We start from the raw sequence: 22,721 nt of genomic DNA, 5'->3' as shown, positions 1-22,721 counted from the left end.
GCTTATTTTAAAGATCCTAACTAACTACTTTGAGGTAGGTATATTTATTGTGTAACTAAAATATTGAAGAATTATTAAATAAATTGTTCAGATAAATCGACTGCGAACAAAGCAAAACAAGAGCGACTTTTATAAGATTATTGAATAAGTTAATTGTTCGACCCTCGTCTTAGCAGCAACCCAATTAATATTATTTAGTACAACCCGATTCTGCTTTTAGTTTATGGATGTGGGAAATTGTGTTTATCGCGGAGTACGAACATAATAAATCACTTATAGGAAGAAAAATACTCAGAAAACGGTGGCTAGAATTTTGCTTAGGGATTTGATGCCGCCGAACACTTTTCAAGATCAATAACACTTTAGGAATCAGTTGTCAGAAAAGATCTAGAACGTGTGGGTAGGGTGGAGGAGGTATTCACTAGGGAGGCAGTATTGACTATTGACTGTATGTGAAATTGTACTATTCTTCGAAGTTGAAGTCATATACTGTTAGAAAAATTTATGCTCAGGTTAAATTAAGAGCAAAAATAATATTGCTAAGACCTTTTGGCATAAATGATGTAGAAAGGAACATGTTTAATCACATTGAGCATATCTGAGTACATAATGAAAGTCCTCTGGCCTTCTTCTGGGCAACAAAATATTTTATGCCAAAGAACAGCTGCGTTTTGGTTGACATCGACGTAGAACGCAATATACGCAGAAGAAACTTAGGAATTTTGCAGGAAAGGAGCATGAAAAGATAGATTGTACCCCGACGGAAGATTGTGTACTAACTTGGAATGCTGCTAAGGCGAGGATCTATCTTATTTTATTATTATTTTTTAGAAAACAAAAATGTTGACAAAGAATCTGGTGATGGCCAATATTAAAGGGGGGCTGGCAAAACATTGAAGGAATGAATTATCACAGAAAAAAAAGATAACCTCAAAGATGATTTTTCCTTGTGAGATGTAATCGCCTCTCTAAGGACTAGTAAATTATCTAACTACGCTATGGTCGAGCCGTTGATTTAATAAAAAATTACAAAATAAGTTAAAAAACAGAATTTAAAGCAAAGAAATTAGAAAAAATAAAGGAAAAAATCACTAATAGCAGTGAAGACATGCAAAGCTTTACAACAAAAGCAAAAAATGTATAAAAAAAACTAAAATTTTTCTAAAAAAGCAAACAATTTGAATAAGTAAAAAAAATATATATCGAAGCAATTTAAAACAACGCAAAGAAAAGATTTTTGAATGTAAGTTGTGTTTTATGTTACCTTTCTGCTTCGACTTTAAGACGCTGCCATAGAACTTGTTGACGCATGCATTCTAAGGTTGATTCCGATAAAACATCACTATTTGAGCAGTTATCATCGCTATTAGTGTTTTTGTTTTTTGAGATTTTTGTATTTTGTTTTTTTTTTTGTACGAATATGCATGTGTTGTAGTAAGTGGGTGAATGGTGGTGATGGAGAAGGTAGAAATTGTAAGGGGGAATTAAGATTTTTGTACAAATTTTAAAATGTATTTTGTTGGTTTTGTTTTTGTTTGTGGGTTGTTAGTAGTAGTAAGACAAAAAAGAGAGAGAGAAAAAGTTGTGAAAATTGAATTTTATGAAAATATTTACGAAACTTTATTCATTGCGTTTAAGTTAGTTTGAGGTTAGGTTAATTCAAATGGAATGGAAACGATTCTTTTGAAGGAAATGAAAACTCATGGCAAAAGATTTTGAAAATAATAAAACCATAAATTTAAACAGATGCTTTCAAAATAATAACTATGATGATGTTGGCGGTTATGGTTTCGCATTGGATTGGTGATAATAATGTTGGTGCATAAAACCACTCCTTGTGTATTGTAACCTTAACCGGAACATTGAACAACATTGAGAGAAAGAGAATGGACGTATAAATGAAATGAAAACTGTGCATGTTTGTGCTATTTTGATGAGGGAGATGAACAATTTTTTGTGGCAGAATTCTTAAAAAGAAACGCGCGCTCACCTAATTTGTTGATGATGATTGTGTAACTCTTCATAGTTGGAATAATGTTGATAGCGATGATTAAAGATATCATTTTGATGGATACCAGCAGCTATGGCTGCAGCCATGGCTTCCGCCGCAGCATTGTTATTGCTGTTGTTGTGGCCTCCACCCGGGCCATTGGCATTGGCCGGTGGCAATGGTGGTGGAGGTTGATAGGCTGGTGGCGGTAATTTAGGATTGCGATCAAGAGCCGCCAAGGCTGCAACTGGGATTTGATTATTGGCTGGAGTTCTTTCATTTGCAGCATTATTTGTTATGGGAGGTTGGGACTCTACGGGGGTAACACCATCTTTGCGATTTTTACCAAAACGGAACATATAACCAATGCCGCGCAAAATGCCCGGCTTTTTGGCACGAGATTTTTTGCCATCATTCAGCGAAGATTGACAGGGACCATTGCGTTGATTGAAACCACCATCGGAGGGGTCACCATCTTCCAAAAGCCAGGTTTGTTTAGCTTCTAAAAAAGAAATAAAAATTATTTGTTTCTATAGAGTTTAAAGATCCCAAACTTACTCTTAACATCATGATCACTGGACACAGCAGCTCTTAGACTTTCCTCACGACCCCTGCCGCGTGGTGCCCTCAACGTTGTTGGTCCACCCCTTGGTTCATCGGACATTTGTATCTCTTGCACCATGGTCTGTAGTGATTCCAGCGATGAGGATTTCTTTAGTCCCAGCGAGGGACCCAAATCTCCCACTTGATCTCTTGATTCTGCCTGCAATTGCTGTTGTTCTATACCGGAATTTGTTTTGGCATGTTTATAACCAGGTATTTTGGAATTAGCTTCATTAATTCTAGCCGTTAGAGATTCCATTGAACCATAGATGGCTGATTTAGTTTGAGCCACACGACGTTCACGTTCTTCCCTTAGCTTTTTGTTGCGTTGATATGTTCCCGTTTCACGGGCATCCAAGGCTGCATGATGTTTTTCCGATATAGAACGTCTACCTAAAGCATCGCGACTGAAATGTTCCACTCCGGAATTTGTTTCCAGGCTCAATTGGGATGAATAGGTGGCATCGAAATTTTGCGGTCCCGCAACGCCAGACTGCGTGCCGCCGCCACCATTCGAGGAGTTATTTGTTATACTGGAGGCTATAGACTCATTTGGTCTATGTGGTAGGGTACTGGAAAATGAGAAGGAAGGATTTTTATTATTTTTGAAATTGTTTTTAAGGACCTAATCAGGAATTTTTAAGAATATTTTTGGAGGACCCTAATAAGCGTGGATTTTTAAGAATATTTTTCAAGGGTTCTAAGCGTGGATTTGTAAGAATATTTTTTGAGGCTCCTAGGCGTGGATTTTTAAGAATATTTTTTGAGGCTCCTAGGCGTGGATTTTTAAGAATATTTTTTGAGGCTCCTAGGCGTGGATTTTTAAGAATATTTTTGAGGCTCCTAGGCGTGGATTTTTAAGAATATTTTTGAGGCTCCTAGGCGTGGATTTTTAAGAATATTTTTTGAGGCTCAATGGAGGGCCATAAGCGTGGATTTTTAAGAATATTTTTTGAGGCTCAATGGAGGGCCATAAGCGTGGATTTTTAAGAATATTTTTTGAGGCTCAATGGAGGGCCATAAGCGTGGATTTTTAAGAATATTTTTTGAGGCTCAATGGAGGGCCATAAGCGTGGATTTTTAAGAATATTTTTTGAGGCTCAATGGAGGGCCATAAGCGTGGATTTTTAAGAATATTTTTTGAGGCTCAATGGAAAGCCATAAGCGTGGATTTTTAAGAATATTTTTTGAGGATCAATGGAGGGCCATAAGCGTGGATTTTTAAGAATATTTTTTGAGGCTCAATGGAGGGCCATAAGCGTGGATTTTTAAGAATATTTTTTGAGGATCAATGGAGGGCCATAAGCGTGGATTTTTAAGAATATTTTTTGAGGATCAATGGAGGGCCATAAGCGTGGATTTTTAAGAATATTTTTTGAGGCTCAATGGAGGGCCATAAGCGTGGATTTTTAAGAATATTTTTTGAGGATCAATGGAGGGCCATAAGCGTGGATTTTTAAGAATATTTTTTGAGGCTCAATGGAGGGCCATAAGCGTGGATTTTTAAGAATATTTTTTGAGGCTCAATGGAGGGCCATAAGCGTGGATTTTTAAGAATATTTTTGAGGCTCAATGGAGGGCCATAAGCGTGGATTTTTAAGAATATTTTTTGAGGCTCAATGGAGGGCCATAAGCGTGGATTTTTAAGAATATTTTTTGAGGCTCAATGGAGGGCCACAAGCGTGGATTTTTAAGAATATTTTTTGAGGCTCAATGGAGGGCCATAAGCGTGGATTTTTAAAAATATTTTTTGAGGCTCAATGGAGGGCCATAAGCGTGGATTTTTAAGAATATTTTTTGAGGCTCAATGGAGGGCCATAAGCGTGGATTTTTAAGAATATTTTTGAGGCTCAATGGAGGGCCATAAGCGTGGATTTTTAAGAATATTTTTGAGGCTCAATGGAGGGCCATAAGCGTGGATTTTTAAGAATATTTTTTGAAGCTCAATGGAGGGCCATAAGCGTGGATTTTTAAGAATATTTTTTGAGGCTCAATGGAGGGCCATAAGCGTGGATTTTTAAGAATATTTTCTGAGGCTCAATGGAGGGCCATAAGCGTGGATTTTTAAGAATATTTTTTGAGACTCTATGGAGGGCCATAAGCGTGGATTTTTAAGAATATTTTTTGAGGTTCAATGGAGGGCCATAAGCGTGGATTTTTAAGAATATTTTTTGAGGCTCAATGGAGGGCCATAAGCGTGGATTTTTAAGAATATTTTTTGAGGTTCAATGGAGGGCCATAAGCGTGGATTTTTAAGAATATTTTTTGAGGCTCAATGGAGGGCCAAAAGCGTGGATTTTTAAGAATATTTTTTGAGACTCTATGGAGGGCCATAAGCGTGGATTTTTAAGAATATTTTTTGAAGCTCAATGGAGGGCCATAAGCGTGGATTTTTAAGAATATTTTTGAGGCTCAATGGAGGGCCATAAGCGTGGATTTTTAAGAATATTTTTTGAGGCTCAATGGAGGGCCATAAGCGTGGATTTTTAAGAATATTTTTTGAGGCTCAATGGAGGGCAATAAGCGTGGATTTTTAAGAATATTTTTTGAGGCTCAATGGAGGGCCATAAGCGTGGATTTTTAAGAATATTTTTTGAGGCTCAATGGAGGGTCATAAGCGTGGATTTTTAAGAATATTTTTTGAGGCTCAATGGAGGGCCATAAGCGTGGATTTTTAAGAATATTTTTTGAGGCTCAATGGAGGGCCATAAGCGTTGATTTTTAAGAATATTTTTTGAGGCTCAATGGAGGGCCATAAGCGTGGATTTTTAAGAATATTTTTTGAGGCTCAATGGAGGGCCATAAGCGTGGATTTTTAAGAATATTTTTTGAGGCTCAATGGAGGGCCATAAGCTTGGATTTTTAAGAATATTTTTTGAGGCTCAATAGAGGGCCATAAGCGTGGATTTTTAAGATTTTTTTTGTCGGGCTTATCAAAGGCCCTATTGTGAATATTTAAGAATATTTTTGGGAGGCTTATGAGGGGCCCTAAGCGTGGATTTTTAGGAATATTTTTGTCGGGCTTATCAAAGGCCCTATTGTGAATATTTAAGAATATTTTTGGGAGGCTTATAAGGGGATTTTTAGGAATATTTTTGTTGGGCTTATCAAATATGAATATTTAAGAATATTTTTGTTGGGCTTATCAAAGGCCCTAAGCTTCATTTTTTAAAAATATTTTTTGGGAGGCTTATGAAGGGCCCTAAGCGTGGATTTTTTAAAATACCAGATATACTTACGGTGATGTTGGTTCCGGATCATGTTCTATCAATACTGAATTATTGATATGTTTCTGATTAAAATTGGCTGGCGACCAGGTGTCATTTGTGGCCATATAATAGCTCTCATTGCGTAGAGCATGGGCACCACTATTGCCTGCAGACTTGACGCCACTCGTATGGCTACCACTACCACCAGTTGACATAACTGTTGCCGTGCCGGTAACAGCATTTGAACGGCCTTTTTGTGTTGAACTGCCAGAGCAAGCACCACCGGTTAGGCGATCTAAAACGGGGTTGCTCCAACTGCAATGAAAAAAGAAAAACAAAAATTGCACCACAAATTCACAAAACACTACTCCAATTCCAAATACCAACCGATTCATTTCATTTGATGCCGATGAAGAACCAGCACCACTGTTGCGCTGATGTTCACTTCTCTTTTCGGGACTCAAATAGATTACCGTGGCACCACTATTTTCACTGGTATTCGAACTTTCATTGGTGTGTTCGAGAATATCACCTGAACTAGATGATCGGGTAATTTTACGAGCCACCTGCAGTGTTATCATGCCAGGATGTTTACCCGGATTATTGACAATGGCACGTTTTAAAGTGTCCATGGCTTCAGCATTACTTTGACCCAATAGGGTAACACCATTAACGCTTATCAACTGATCATTCATACGCAAGCGGCCATCACGAGATGCGGCTCCACCATGGATCACACTCTTGACGAAAATACCCAAATCTCCATCGTTTTTCATGGATCCCGAGGCACTACCATTTGAAGATCCCGTTAGATTTGATGTTGTCTTACCCTTTACACTAACACCCAAACCGGCTTTTTCGGTATCATGAACGGGTATGTGCAGGGTTAACATTTCCCGCGAACGCCAAGAGACACCGGCTTGTAGGCTGTCCTAAAGGGTGTATAAAATAGAAAAATGTGTAGTTTAGAAGTTTGTTTAAAGTTTTTTTTTTTCGGTGGGGGTACTTACACTTGAGGCTGCCGATTCACTGCCTGCATCAATAAAATGCTGAGATTCATTGAGATTGTGGTTTTGATGCTGTTGGTGTTGTTCAAATAGCGAGCGGGCACTGTGTGACTTTTTCACCTCATAGTGTTGTGGAGTTTGGGGTAGCACAGGTGCTGGGGGCTTGGGTGGAGAGTCAAATTCATTTTCCTTGTTTTCGAAATTCTATAAAAAACAGAAAGAGCAATAAATTAATTTGAGTATTTTTTAAAGAAGCTTGTATGTAATACTCACAATTTCCCTTTCCTCTGGCTCGGCAAGTTCCGTTTGCCTTGAAACCACCAATCTTACGGTGGCTCCCGGTTGTGTTGCCCTTAGTATGGATACCACATCGGTTTGTGTCTTGCCAGTCATGAGTATACCATCAACTTCCAAAAGCCTATCTCCCGGCTTTAAACGTCCATCTTCAATGGCCGCCCCTTTGGGTAAAATATTCTTAATGTATATGGGACAATGACCCCCAGCAGGATTATCTCGGGTGGTCACTGAGAAACCCAAACCATTGGGTCCTTTCTTTAAAATAATTTCTATTTTACGACCCAATTTCCGGGTGTTTGCCACCTGCAAAGAGGCTCCTACCGGAGCGGTATGGGGTTTACGTGTAGGCGACACTGTGGCCACTTTTGTCTCTAGGCCCGAGGACATTTTCTCTTCGGCTTCAATCATTTCAGCCACTTTGGAATCACGTCGACGATATTTACTATCCTTGGTGGCATTACCGCGAATTACTCGCACCCTCAACTCCGAAGCTTCTAAAGCTTTGCGTAAATATTCTTGAACTTTAAGTTCTGTAAGGCCAATAAGTTTGGTACCATTAATTTCGAGTATACGATCTCCCTTACGCAAACGGCCACGCTCAGCGCGACTACCGGGTTCGACATGTTGAACCAATAGACCACCACCATGTTCATTGTCCGGAATAGCAGTTAGCCCCAAGGGACTGCCATACTCATTGATGAGTAAAAGCATTTCTCCGTCTTTTTCACGTATCGATTCATAGGCCTGGCCCAAGGGTTCTTTGCGTGTTGACTCTCGTGGCAGGGATTTGCTGGAGAAAAAATTCGATTGCTGCTGCTGTTGTTGTTGGGCATGTTGACCATTTGTTGCGGAATGTTGAGGAGGGTATTGATTTTGTTGTTGTAGCTTTTCAGCAGCCTCCATCCATTTGTAGCCGGTACCATCGCCGAGAAATTGCATGGAAAGCCGACCAGATCGGGCAAAAGGTTGATGTGATGGTGCAACTTGCACATGATGGGGTCCATCATCTTCTTCTTCCCATTGAGGTGGTAAATAATTGGCCTTCTCCATTAGCACCCGATCAGGAGAATCACCACCACAATGCGGTGCTGCCGCCGACCACCTTTTATTACCATTTTCCCCAGCCTTTAGCGAAGCCAATAAGTTGGGATCACTGCTGCGACGCACTTGCAGCCCTAAACCCGTAATGGGACAGGCTGTGGTACTCGTCACCTCAATATGAGGTGTTGAGTTATCTATGTGACCACCATTTGTGGGTGCATCTGTATTTGTGGGATCACGAAATATGTCCGGCGAGCCTGTACCCACTGAAGAACTGCCTGAGGCACCATCTCCACCACCCTGCGGAACACCTGGATCCGGTCCAGAATCTTCAAAGCTGGCATGTATATATTCACGATCATCGGCCACATCACGAACACAATCGTCGGGATCCAAAATACCGCATTGTGTTTGTAAATGATGTACTGACACCCAGGCATCGGGATCCTAAGAAAGGGAGAAAGAAAAAAAAACAAAAATTAGTAATTGATAATGACATATCTCAGTTGTTTATTTAATAATGCTACGTGACATGTTTAAGTAATGGCCAGCGAGTGAGTGAGTCTCTTGGGTCGCAAAGTTATTGACCAGCGTAGGTTTTTGTTTTGATTGTCGCCAGAAGAAAAAAAGGAAGTTTACAGCGTCACTTGTTTGGGTATGGCTTGTGTCTGCTAAAGTTTGGCATGGAATATTAAATAACCAGTGACGCTGAGGGCTGCTTCTTTGGTTGTGTGGTCAATGGTCGTCAGCCATTGGCCATAACAAACACTAAAATTGTCCAGGCGATTTTGAATTCGGGTCTATGATTATGGTTTGAGCGGAACAGACAGAAATGGAATTTGTTTGTTTTGAGAAACAAAATAAATCCAAACAAGGAATGGGACATTTTTGGCTATCAGAAAAATCGCATTAAACAAATCATATTCCGAAAAGTTCCGGGGTAAACTAACTTCAAATTAAATTGAATTTATTTTAAATTAAAATTACTTTCAACTGAAAACTTGATTGAAAATGCAACATTTGTCCGGAAAATACATGGCTTATCAAAGGCTCTAAGCGTGGATTTTTAAGAAAATTTTTGGAGGGCTTACCAAAGACTCTAAGCGTGGATTTTTAAGAATATTTTTGGAGGTCGTGTCAAAGGCCATAAACGTGGATTTTTACGAATATTTTTGGAGGGCTTATCAAAGGCCCTAAGCGTGGATTTTTAAGAATATTTTTATAGGGGCTCATCAAATGCCCTAAGCGTGGATTTTTAAGAATATTTTTGGAGGGCTTATCAAAGGCCCTAAGCGTGGATTTTTAAGAATATTTTTGGAGGGCTTATCAAAGGCCCTAAGCCTGAATTTTTAAAAATATTTTTGGAGGGCTTATCAAAGGCCCTAAGCCTGGATTTTTAAAAATATTTTTGGAGAGCTTATCAGAGGCCCTAAGCGTGAATTTTTAAGGGCTTATCAAAGGCCCTAAGCCGGGATTTCTAAGAATATTTTAAAGGGGCTCATCAAAGGCCCTAAGCGTGGATTTTTAAGTTTATTCTTGGAGGGCTTATCAAAGGCTCTAAGCGTCGATTTTTGACAAAATTTTTGGAGGGCTTACCAAAGGCCCTAAGCGTGGATTTTGAGGAATATTTTTTAAGGGCTTATCAAAGGCCCTAAGTGCGGATTTTTAAGAATATTTTTGGAGGGTTTGTCTAAGGCCCTAAGCGTGGATATTTAAGAATATTTTTGGAGGACTTATCAAAGGCCCTAAGAGTGGATTTTGAAGAATATTTTTGTAGGCTTATCAAAGGCCCTAAGCGTGGATTTTTAAGAATATTTTTGGAGAGCTTTGAAGGCTTATCAAAGACCCTAAGCGTGGATTTTTAAGAATAGTTTTCGAGGGCTTATCAAAGGCCCCAAGCGTGGGTTTTTAAGAATATTTTTGCAAGGCTTATCAAAGGCCCCAAACGTGGGTTTTTAAGAATATTTTAGCAAGGCTTATCAAGGGCTCTAAGCGTGGATTTTTTAGAATATTTTTCGAGGGCTTATCAAAGGCCCAAGTGTGGATTTTTTAGAATATTTTTGGAGGGCTTATCAAAGGCCATAACCTTTGACTTTTAAGAATATTTTTCGAGGGCTTATCAAAGGCCCTAAGCGTGGATTTTTAGGAATATTTTTGGAGGGCTTATCAAAGGCCCTAAGCGTGGATTTTTTAAGAATATTTTTGAGGGCTTATCAATGGCCCAAGCGTGGATTTTTTAAGAATATTTTTGGAGGGCTAATCAATGGCCCTAAGCGAGGATTTTTAAGACTATTTTTTGAGGGCTTATCAAAGGCCCTAAGCGAGGATTTTTAAGACTTGTTTTGGAGGGCTTATCAAAGGCCCTAAGCGTGGATTTTTAAGAATAGTTTTGGAGGGCTTATCAAAGGCCCTAAGCGTGGATTTTTAAGAATAGTTTTGGAGGGCTTATCAAAGGCCCTAAGCGTGGATTTTTAAGAATAGTTTTCGAGGGCTTATCGAAGGCCCTAAGCGTGGATTTTTAAATATATTTTTTGAGGGCTTATCGAAGGCCCTAAGCGTGGATTTTGAAATATATTTTTGAAGGGTCCTAAGCGTGGATTTTTAAGTATATTTTTGGAGGGTCCTACGCGTGGATTTTTAAATATATTTTTGGAGGGTCCTAAGCACGGATTTTTAAGTATATTTTTGGAGGGTCCTAAGCGTGGATTTTAAGTATATTTATGAAGGGTTCTAAGCGTGGATTTTTAAGTATGTTTTTGAAGGGTCCTAAGCGTGGATGTTGATGTATATTTTTGAAGGGTCCTAAGCATGGATTTTTAAGTATATTTTTGAAGGGTCCTAAGCGTGAATTTTTAAGTATATTTTTGAAGGGTCCTAAGCGTGGATTTTTAAGTATATTTTTCAAGGGTCCTAAGCGTGGATTTTTAAGTATATTTTTCAAGGGTCCTAAGCGTGGATTTTTAAGTATATTTTTCAAGGGTCCTAAGCGTGGATTTTTAAGTATATTTTTCAAGGGTCCTAAGCGTGGATTTTTAAGTATATTTTTCAAGGGTCCTAAGCGTGGATTTTTAAGTATATTTTTCAAGGGTCCTAAGCGTGGATTTTTAAGTATATTTTTCAAGGGTCCTAAGCGTGGATTTTTAAGTATATTTTTGGAGGGTCCTAAGCGTGGATTTTTAAATATATTTTTGAGCATGGATTTTTAAGTATATCTTTGAAGGGTCCTAAGCGTGGATGTTGATGTATATTTTTGAAGGGTCCTAAGCGTGGATGTTGATGTATATTTTTGAAGGGCCCCAAGCGTAAATTTTTAAGTATATTTTTGAAGGGTCCCAAGGGTAGATTTTTAAGTATATTTTTGAAGGGTCCCAAGCGTAGATTTAAAAGTATATTTTTGAAGAGTCCCAAGCGTAGATTTTTAAGTATATTTTTGAAGGGTCCTAAGCGAGGATTTTTAAGGAAGATACAAAATTTTGTCTGAAATTTCAAAAATGTTATTTAAAGGTATATTGCGGTGAAAAGGCCGGACTTCATATAGGAGGTAAAGGGATGATATCATACCAAGTAAAGCGGTTTTTCGCTATAATTGGCCAAAGTACAGGCCAAGTCTTTTGGTAATCAGTGGTATTGATTAGATTTTAGTGTTAAAAACGGGATTCTTCTCTGTCAGTTGATAATAATTAACAAAATTAATGATTTTATAATGGACCATGTGGGCTTTTCAAAGTGGCTACCACTTTGCTACATTCCTCTTAGCCCACAATAATCCATCAAAAAATATGTTAAACAGCACCTAATCTTCTTCATCTTAAATTTTCAAATAATTTATTTTATATTTTAAATAATTAACAAAAAAAATAAGTCAAACATTAATCTTCTTCAACGCCTCCAAATGGTGTCGTCGTCATTGATACCGCCGCCACCAAGGAAGGAACAACATTTAGACTTCAGTTTCAAGTTTAAAAAAGAAATAAATTTTCAAAATAAAATGGAAATATGACTAACATTAACAACAAATAAAAACAAATTTTGAAAAAAATGAAGGTTTCATTTGTTGTTGCTGTTAAAAAATTCCATAAAGAAACATGTGGGTGCACAACTGCAGTCGTATTGTGCAGTCGAGTTATGGTTGCATTTTGTTGTGTGACTCAGTTGTTGTTTAGCCGCCAAAAAGAAACCTCCAAAACGTAAAAAAAACATGGCAAGACATATAGAGACCACAATTTGTGGCTAAAACTAGATTTTTAACACAACAACAGTGTTAGGCATGACTAAATAAGGTTAGCAACCAGCCATCGAACAACAAGAAAACTCAGTGAGCCACAGTTAAGCCCCCAAATGAAAAAATGCAATAAGTATTTCTTTTGTTTTGTTATCAACATTAGTAACCATTGAGGACGGGTGGTTGGTGGTAAACCAAAAGTTGTCGAAAAGGTAACAAATCGATATTAATCTACAGTAGAAGACCCATGTAACCGGTGTTGAACAGATCTTCTAAAGAGCCTTCCGACCAATGGGCCTTTTATAGATATAATATCCTTCCAAGGGGTCTTTAATAGATAGAGGACCCTTTTAAGGAGTCTTTTATAGATCGAAGAACCCTCGAAAAGGACTTTAATAGGTAGAAGACCATTCTTTGAAGACCCTCAAGGGGCCTACACAGACATTTCCAGGTGATTTTCGAGAGATTGAAGGCAGTTGTTTTGTTGGAAGTTCATTCATACGGGTTTTCTATAGGAAATCTTCTTTAGCTTTCAGCCGGTTGTCCATAAGTTTCCGACATGCCATATCTGCCTAACTTCAACAAAAATATTTGCCAATGAAACTAAAAAGCCAACGCAACAAAAAATCAGATCTAAGTGAGGCCCAAAATTGCATCACTGCACACACACATGCCGCAACACACCAGAAAGGATTCAACGGACCATAAATAATCGTTACAAGAATTTGGACAATTTCAAGCTTATGACGATTAAGTTTTCTTTCGATAATTTTTGCTGATTATGATTTGCTGGAAAATTTGAGCATGAAATATTTTAAATTCTTAACAAAAAAAAAAGAAAAAAAAAGAAAAAAAAAATAATTAATGGCCTGTTTCACTGAGACGATTCGAATACAAACTCGTTCAAACTACTACCAAACACCGTTTTTTTTAATATTTGATTCATTTTGTTTTCAATTAAACAATCATTTTCTATAACAATAGGATTTTGGTAGTAATTCGAACGAAATTGAATTCAAATCGTCTTAGTGAAGCAGGCCATAACTAATAACTTTTATTTGGCCCAAATAATGAAAACAAAAAATACAATTAATGATAAAGTATGAAAATTGTACGCAGACTTTTCATTTAGACTGTAGATTTGGTTGTTTTTTTTTTAGCTTTGAAATCGGACGAATGAGTTCAAGTTAATTCACCTTTGGCCAAATACATAGTTGCTGTTGTGGTTGCAATTGTTGTTGTTATTGTCGAACATCATGAATCACTCTGAGATTTTTATATTTTCAATTTTTTTGGTTCATTCATCCAAGCGTTAATGAAGAAGGAGAAGTTAGGGAAGGGTGGAAGATAGCTTAGGAAAAATTGAAAAATTGTATAGTTCCACGTAATTATTGTTTTTCGTTGTTGTGTCTGCCTGTATTTTGAAATGTCTATGCAGTAAAAAATTCTCAGTGATTGTAAAGCTGAGGTGTTTGGTTTTTGTTGTTATCGTCATTGCCATAGTGTGGATTTGAATCGCTTTTATTTTGAATGCGAATTAAATGGTTGGGTGTAATGGAGTTGTCAATGGATGCTCAAGGAGCGTCATAAACACGGTCTGTATCTATGAACTCTGGGATCGTCGGAGATGGGTATACTCTAAGACTATACATGCTTAGGGCCCTCAAAAAATATTCTTAAAAAATCCACGATTGTTGATGGTTCCTCAAAAAATATTCCTAAAAAATCCACGATTGTTGATGGTTCCTCAAAAAATATTTTTAAAAAAATCCACGCTTGTTAAAGGTCCCTCAAAAAATATTTTTAAAAAAATCCACGCTTGTTAAAGGTCCCTCAAAAAATATTTTTAAAAAAATCCACGCTTGTTAAAGGTCCCTCAAAAAATATTTTTAAAAAAATCCACGCTTGTTAAAGGTCCCTCAAAAAATATTTTTAAAAAAATCCACGCTTGTTAAAGGTCCCTCAAAAAATATTTTTAAAAAAATCCACGCTTGTTAAAGGTCCCTCAAAAACTATTCTTAAAAAAATCCAAGCTTGCTGATGGTCCCTCAAAAAATATTCTTAAAAAAATCCGCGCTTGCTGATGGTCCCTCAAAAAATGTTCTTAAAAAATCTACGCTTATTAAAGAACCCTCAAAAATTTTTCTTAAAAAAAAATCACGCTTGTTGATAGTCCCTCAAAAAAATTTTCTTATCAAAAACTCACGCTTGTTGATGGTTCCTCAAAAAATATTCTAAAAAATACCTATCGACCGTCCCTCAAAAAATATTCTTAAAAAATCCACGCTTGTTGATTGTCCCTCAAAAAATATTCTTAAAAATCCACGCTTCTTGATGGTCCCTCAAAAATATTCTTAAAAATCCATGCTTCTTGATGGTCCCTCAAAAATATTCTTAAAAAATCCACGCATGCTGAAAGTCCCTAAAAAATATTTTTAAAAAAAATCCACGCTTGTTAAAGGTCCCTCAAAAAATATTTTTAAAAAATCCACGCTTTTTGATGGTCTTTCAAAAATATTCTTAAAAAATTCAGGCTTTTTGATGGTCTCTCAAAAAATATTCTTTAAAAATCCACACTTGTTGATGGTCTCTCAAAAAATATTTTTAAAAAAAATCCACGCTTGTTGATGGTCCCTTAAAAAATATTCTTAAAAAAATCCACGTTTGTTGATGGTCCCTTAAAAAATATTCTTAAAAAAATCCACGTTTGTTGTTGGTCTCTCAAAAAATATTCTTAAAAAAATCCACGCTTGTTGATGGTCCCTCAAAAAATATTCTTAAAAAAATCCACGCTTGCTGATGGTCCCTCAAAAAATATTCTTAAAAAAATCCACGCTTGTTGATGGTCCCTCAAAAAATATTCTTAAAAAAGTCCACGCTTGTTGATGGTCCCTCAAAAAATATTCTTAAAAAATCCACGCTTGTTGATGGTCCCTCAAAAAATATTCTTAAAAACTCCACGCTTGTTGATGGTCCCTCAAAAAATATTTTTAAAAAAATCCACGCTTGTTAAAGGTCCCTCAAAAAATATTTTTAAAAAAATCCACGCTTGTTGATTGTCCTTCAAAAAATATTTTTAAAAAAATCCACGCTTGTTAAAGTTCCCTCAAAAAATATTTTTAAAAAAATCCACGCTTGTTGATGGTCCCTCAAAAAATATTCTTTAAAAAATCCACGCTTGTTGATGGTCCCTCAAAAAATATTCTTTAAAAAATCCACGCTTGTTGATGGTCCCTCAAAAAATATGTTTAAAAAAATCCACGCTTGTTAAAGGTCCCTCAAAAAATATTCTTTAAAAAATCCACGCTTGTTAAAAGTCCCTCAAAAAATATTTTTAAAAAAATCCACGCTTGTTAAAGGTCCCTCAAAAAATATTCTTTAAAAAATATTCTTAAAAAAATCCACGCTTGTTAAAGGTCCCTCAAAAAATATTTTAAAAAAATCCACGCTTGTCGATGGTCCCTCAAAAAATATTTTAAAAAAATCCACGCTTGTCGATGGTCCCTCAAAAAATATTTTAAAAAAATCCACGCTTGTCGATGGTCCCTCAAAAAATATTTTAAAAAAATCCACGCTTGTCGATGGTCCCTCAAAAAATATTTTAAAAAAATCCACGCTTAGGACCCTCAAAAATATTCTCCTATAAAGCACAGGAAAATTATTTATTTAAGCACTCTTAGAACATTCAATACAATACGTTTTAATTCAATTATGATCTCACATTCTCAATTTGGTTGTATCTAAAAAAATATTGAATTCAAAATGTCAGTTGAACCAAAAATGGGAACAATGTTTTTTTTATACCAAAAAACAATTCAAAAAATTCTGTAAAAGCGGAAATATGGTTGAGTATTTTGTTTACCATTTCCCCTTGCCTTTTTTAAGGTGGGAGGGGTAGGTATTTCCTCCTTTGCCAGTTTTTGGTTTGTTTTACGTTATTTAAATAATAAAATTAAAATAAAAAAAATAATTGTAAATATTACCTTTACATAACCATACGGTGAGGGTGGCCGCTTGGTGGGCAGTGTCAGAGAATAGGATTTTTGTAAATAGGAATGTTGGATGCCCTCATGTTTGGCCGAAACTTTATAGGTATGACGCCAACCAAAAATGCCCGTCAATTTATTAGCCAATGCCGGACATTTTGGTGGTAAATCGAACATAATGATGATCGTAATGGTGGATGGTGTTTTTTTATATTTTTTAAAATTATAAATTATTTAAAAAGAATTTTGGATTTCTTTGGTTGGTTGGTTGTGATGTCTCGTTTCGTTGTTGTTTTATTTTTTTATTTTAATAAATTAATTAATTAATAATACTTTTCGACGTTAATTTTCTTTTTCATTCATTTTGTTATCTTTGGAAATTTTGTTAATTTCTTCATTGTTTTTGGTTGCAGGTTTTTTGTTTTCTTTTAGAAAGACAGAGGAGTTAAGGAAAGAATGTTCGAGTTGTTTTTATTTTTTATCTAAAAAAACTTAAATTAATTATTTTTCAATTTTAATATTTTTATTCATTTTTGTTAATATTCGAAGAGGTGTTGTGTTGTTTATTTTAAATTTAATACTACTACTGGAAATTCTTTTCTTTTTTGTATTGAAAAAATAAAATATTTATTTGTACAGTCATTCGGTTCAAGTGTTTCATTATCTTCGTTAGAACACAACAGAAACAATAACAGCAGCGAAAACAACAACAATTATAGGTGACAAAAGTTCTGATAATGACGCAATTCTTTTACCATTTTTTTTCGAATGATAAGAAAGAACGAAGAAAAAAACGGTGTTAATATCTTATTTTTTTCTCGCTTGTCTCTCGAGCACAAAAATACAATTAAATCATTGGAAGAGTAATCTTATCTTTGGCGAAGAAAGCAAAAATGTGATAGGTATGTGATAGGTTTTCCCAAGAAAAATAAGTCATTTACATATTTATGTAATTTAATTAAATTGATTAGAATATTGGAGGATCATAGGGAGAAGCATTGAGAAATATTATGTCAATTTTTTTATTCAACATTATCAGAAATTTCACCAAGTAGCTGCAAAGTTGTTCGCAATTGCCATCAGTTTGTGTTCAACTATTTGTTCATTCCCTCCTAATGTTGTTTAAGGGAATATTGTTTTTGTTGTTGTTTCGTTGCGTTATCAACAAAATTCTTTAAATTATTTTGTTTAATGAAAATTGCATTGTTTAGCAATAACAATTAGTAATTTGTTTGATTAGAAACTTGAGAATGTGCGAATAGTAATTTTATTAGCTGTCATTATAAAAATGACGAGGGGAGCAACATAATGTAGAGATAAGAGAGAGGAGAGGGATGGTGGCTTTTTATGACTTCAAACTTCAAATATGAATCCAAACTTGTTGCGGGTCCCTCAAAAAATATTCTTAAAAATATCCACGCTTGTTAATGGCCCCCAAAAAATATTCTTAAAAAAATCCACGCATGTTCATGGTCCCTCAAAAGTATTCTAAAAAATCCACGACTGTTGATGGTCCCTCAAAAAATATTTTTAAAAAAATCCACGCTTGTTGATGGTCCCTCAAAAAATATTCTTAAAAAAATCCACGCCTCGTGATGGTCCCTCAAAAAATATTCTTAAAAAAATTCACGCTTCGTGATGGTCCCTCAAAAAATATTCTTAAAAAAATCCACGCTTCGTGATGGTCCCTCAAAAAATATTCTTAAAAAAATCCACGCTTGTTAAAGGTCCCTCAAAAAATATTGTTAAAAAAATCCACGCTTGTTAAAGGTCCCTCAAAAAATATTCTTAAAAAAAATCCACGCTTGTTAAAGGTCCCTCAAAAAATATTCTTAAAAAAAATCCACGCTTGTTAAAGGTACCTCAAAAAATATTCTTAAAAAAATCCACGCTTGTTAAAGGTCCCTCATAAAATATTCTTAAAAAATCCACGCTTGTTAAAGGTCCCTCAAAAAATATTCTTAAAAAAATCCACGCTTGTTGATGGTCCCTCAAAAAATATTCTTAAGAAAATCCACGCCTCGTGATCAATGAATGGAAAGAAACAAAACGATTCCCGTACCAATCACACAAAGCCACAAACTTTTCAGCTTCTCTGAATCGTTTCATTCTCACAACCAAAACAAAAACACAAACTTTTCAACGTAAAAAGATGGAAACCGTACGATTGGTGAAATGTAACTTCGGCTATGCTTTGTCAAGTTGTTTCATTCACCACCGAAACGACAAGTATTTTTGGGAAACGTTTGCCGTGGCGTTATGGTCAATGACACACTCAGACACACACACACATGTGATTGCTTAACAACCCTATAAGTTAACATCAGCATACCACAGTGAATTTTATCAACCACCAAACGTTTTTGATTTATTCACATGTGTTAAGTACTATTTAGTTTTCTATCTGTTGTTGTGGAGTTGAGTACTTTTCGCTTTTCGTTTTGTTCGTACTCACGAATGTAAACAAAACGAAACTAAACAGCGAGCTCGGCCAACGAGGGTTATGTTTCGTTTTGTATTGTTCCTATGGAAAATACGAAACGAAACGATTGGAAATTTTATTTAAAGTATTTTTACGTACTCTGCTCGTGATGGTCCCTCAAAAAATATTCTTAAAAAATCCACGCCTCGTGATGGTCCCTCAAAAAATATTCTTAAAAAATCCACGGTTGTTGATGTTGCCACAAAAAATATTTTTAAAAAATCCACGGTTGCTGATGTTGCCACAAAAATATTTTTAAAAAAATCCACGCTTGTTGATGGTCCCTCAAAAAATATTCTTAAACATATCCACGCTTGTCAATGGCCCCCCAAAAAATATTCTTAAAAATCCACGCTAGTTGATGGTGCCTCAAAAAATATTCTTAAAAATCCACGTCTGTTGATAGTCCCTCAAAAATATTCTTAAAAAAATACTCGCTTGTTGATGGTCCCTCAAAAATATGCTAAAAAATTCATGCTTGTTGATGGTCCCTAAAAAATTATTCTTAAAAAAAATCCAAACTTGTTGATGGTGCACAAAAAATATTTTTAAAAAAATCCACGCTTGTTGATGGTCCCTCAAAAAATATTTTTAAAAAAATCCACGCTTGTTGATGGTCCCTCAAAAAATATTTTTAAAAAAATCCACGCTTGTTGACGGTCCTTCAAAAAATATTCTAAAAAATCCACGTCTGTTGATGGTCCCTCAAAAATATGCTAAAAAATCCATGCTTGTTGATGGTCCCTCAAAAAATATTCTTAAAAAAATCCACGCTTCGTGATGGTCCCTCAAAAAATATTCTTAAAAAAATCCACGCTTCGTGATGGTCCCTCAAAAAATATTCTTAAAAAAATCCACGCTTCGTGATGGTCCCTCAAAAAATATTCTTAAAATATCCACGCTTCGTGATGGTCCCTCAAAAAATATTCTTAAAAAAATCCACGCTTCGTGATGGTCACTCAAAAAATATTCTTAAAAAAAAACCACTTGTTAATGGTCTCTCAAAAAATATTCTTAAAAAAAAAACACTTGTTAATGGTCTCTCAAAAAATATTCTAAAAAATCCACTCTAGTTGATGGTCCCTCAAAAAATATTCTTAAAAAAATCCACGCCTCGTGATGGTCCCTTAAAAATATTCATAAAAAAATCCACGCTTGTTGATGGTCCCTCAAAAATATTCTTTTAAAGAATCCACGCTTGTTGATGGTCCCTCAAAAATATTCTTTTAAAGAATCCACGCTTGTTGATGGTCCCTCAAAAATATTCTTTTAAAGAATCCACGCTTGTTGATGGTCCCTCAAAAATATTATTTTAAAGAATCCACGCTTGTTGACGGTCCCTCAAAAAATATTCTTAAAAAAATCCACGCTTCGTGATGGTCCCTCAAAAAATATTCTTAAAAAATCCCACGCTTGTTGACGGTCCCTCAAAAAATATTCTTAAAAAATCCACGCTTCGTGATGGTCCCTCAAAAAATATTCTTAAAAAATCCATGCTTGTTGACGGTCCCTCAAAAAATATTCTTAAAAAAATCCACGCTTCGTGATGGTCGCTCAAAAAATATTCTTAAAAAAATCCACGCTTCGTGATGGTCCCTCAAAAAATATTCTTAAAAAAATCCACGCTTCGTGATGGTCCCTCAAAAAATATTCTTAAAAAATCCACGCTTCGTGATGGTCCCTCAAAAAATATTCTTAAAAAAATCCACGCTTCGTGATGGTCCCTCAAAAAATATTCTTAAAAAATCCACGCTTCGTGATGGTCCCTCAAAAAATATTCTTAAAAAAATCCACGCTTCGTGATGGTCCCTCAAAAAATATTCTTAAAAAAATCCACGCTTCGTGATGGTCCCTCAAAAAATATTCTTAAAAAATCCACGCTTCGTGATGGTCCCTCAAAAAATATTCTTAAAAAAATCCACGCTTCGTGATGGTCCCTTAAAAATATTCTTAAAAAATCTACGCTTCATGATGGTCCCTCAAAAATATTCTTAAAAAATCCACGCCTCGTGATGGTCCCTTAAAAAATATTCTTAAAAAAATCCACGAAGATGGTTTCTCAAAAAATATTCTTAAAAAAATCCACGCTTCGTGATGGTCCCTCAAAAAATATTCTTAAAAAAATCCACGCTTCGTGATGGTCCCTCAAAAAATATTCTTAAAAAAAATCCACGGACTATTTCATTAAAAAAACCTCAATTCGCTCCACTTTCAAAGCAATTATTTTTATGGCAATTATAAAAATTAAATATATAACCTTTAAACATCCGGTGATCTAGGTGAACGAACACTTGCACACATTCACAAAGTTTTTCACTTCCCTCTTTTTGACCCCAATTTCCATACAATTTCTTTACTTTTTATTACATATCAGTAAATATGCAAGTCTCACACTGAAAACAAACCAAGCAACCTGCAAAGCTCACAGACCTGGCGGCAATGCACTTGTTTAAACAATTGAAAGCCGTGGAGTGTTTAACCTGGCCCTCATTTTACATCTTAACCTGTTTTTAAAGGGGAAAACTGAAGATGTTAAAACGAAGAAAATGGGAGGGAGGTGGGGTGTGAAGTTAAACAAAACAAGTGCAGCAGTCAAAATAGCAAATCTCATCATCAGCATCACCTAATAATTTATACTTTTTTTTAAGACTAAAAGAAATGAGCCTCTGAGCTTATTACAAGCTTATTGTCTGCTGATTTCGTGTTGTTGTTGTATTGTTTGTGAAAAGAAATTTTTTTTATTTTCTTCCTGTTGTAAAATGAGATCAAAATTCAACAACAAGCGGTAAATAAATGCAGCGCCAACTCATTTATTTGAAATATCTGATTTCAAGTCGGTAATCAAAATACCAAAAACCCCGCCGACCAACAGACGCCTCAACTCCACCACATTTCCCCAAAAGCAAAAACACAATTCAGAGAGCCCAGTAGCAGCTTATTAGCTAAAAATCGTTGTCGTCTTGTTGCTGTTGTTGTTGTTATTGCTGTTGCTATTATATAAATTCCCTATGCAATTGTCTGTGTGATTGTTTGTAATCATCTTTTGTTTGCAAAGTGTCACCCCATAAAGTTGTTAATGTAAATAATGGTTTTAAGTTTACAATTTCATTGCCCTCTTTTTTTTTCTTTTCCCTATTGTTTTCCTATTGTATTATGTTATTATGAAAGTTATAATGTTTATTTGTTTTTTTTTATGAATGAAGTGTTAAAAACATAAGTAAAGGGAAAGGAGAAAACAATATTGTCAAATACCCTCAGCCCTCAGGATTGGTGGACCTAAATGTTCTATGATGAACAGAACCAAAATTATGCAACAAATATTTCAACAATAGTTTGACAGGCAAGTCAATAAAATAGATAAATGTATAACCACAGCCTCAACCTTCAAAATACCCAAAATCGGGAGGTATCGTTCTATGGGGGGCTATATGAAGGCCTGAACCTAAACCGACAAATTTTAGATGGAAAGTTGTTTACCCCCAAGGAAGACTTAATACCAAATTTCAGCCATTTTGGCAGGATATTGAGGCCACAACCTTCAAAATACCGGAAATCGGGAGGTACCGTACTATGGGGGCTATATGAAGACGTGGACCTATACCAACACATTTCAGGTGGAAAGTTTTATACTTCCAATGAAGACTTAATAACAAATTTCAGCCATTTCGGAGGGATATTGAGGCCACAACCTTCAAAATACCGAAAATCGGGAGGTACCGTTCTATGGGGGCTATATGGACACGTGGACCTATACTGACAAATTTCAGGTGGAAAGTTTTATACTCCCAACGAAGACTTTATACAAAGTGTCAGCCATTTAAGTGTGATGTTGAGGTCTTACTTACTTAGCTGGCCCATTACAGAACATTTGTTCCATAGACCGA

The 22,721-nt window shown here is 35.8% G+C and overlaps 1 protein-coding gene across 7 annotated transcripts in view; it reads right to left on the bottom strand.

The window, feature by feature from the left end:
- baz (par-3 family cell polarity regulator) overlaps positions 1–22,721 on the bottom strand; it is a 235,640-nt gene that overhangs the window by 5,379 nt on the left and 207,540 nt on the right. The window contains exons 2-9 of one of the 7 annotated variants that reach the window (XM_073976206.1): positions 16,353–16,846; positions 7,083–8,594; positions 6,813–7,013; positions 6,190–6,734; positions 5,833–6,117; positions 2,549–3,165; positions 1,991–2,492; positions 1,265–1,363 (exon numbers count right to left, since the gene is read on the bottom strand). In XM_073976206.1, coding sequence (XP_073832307.1) covers positions 1,265–1,363; positions 1,991–2,492; positions 2,549–3,165; positions 5,833–6,117; positions 6,190–6,734; positions 6,813–7,013; positions 7,083–8,594; positions 16,353–16,532 — 3,941 coding nt within the window. In that variant the 5' untranslated portion in view covers positions 16,533–16,846. The remainder of the gene's footprint in view (positions 1–1,264; positions 1,364–1,990; positions 2,493–2,548; positions 3,166–5,832; positions 6,118–6,189; positions 6,735–6,812; positions 7,014–7,082; positions 8,595–16,352; positions 16,847–22,721) is intronic. The other 6 variants (XM_073976204.1, XM_073976207.1, XM_073976208.1 and 3 more) reach the window with 6 other exon arrangements.

Source organism: Musca autumnalis, unplaced genomic scaffold (assembly GCF_047663935.1).
Source record: "Musca autumnalis isolate F117 unplaced genomic scaffold, ASM4766393v1 scaffold_3, whole genome shotgun sequence".
In the NCBI taxonomy this organism is placed as follows: Eukaryota; Metazoa; Arthropoda; class Insecta; order Diptera; family Muscidae; genus Musca; species Musca autumnalis.
The sequence above is the reverse complement of the archived record's forward strand: the minus strand, read 5'-3'. Positions and strand labels throughout refer to the sequence as shown.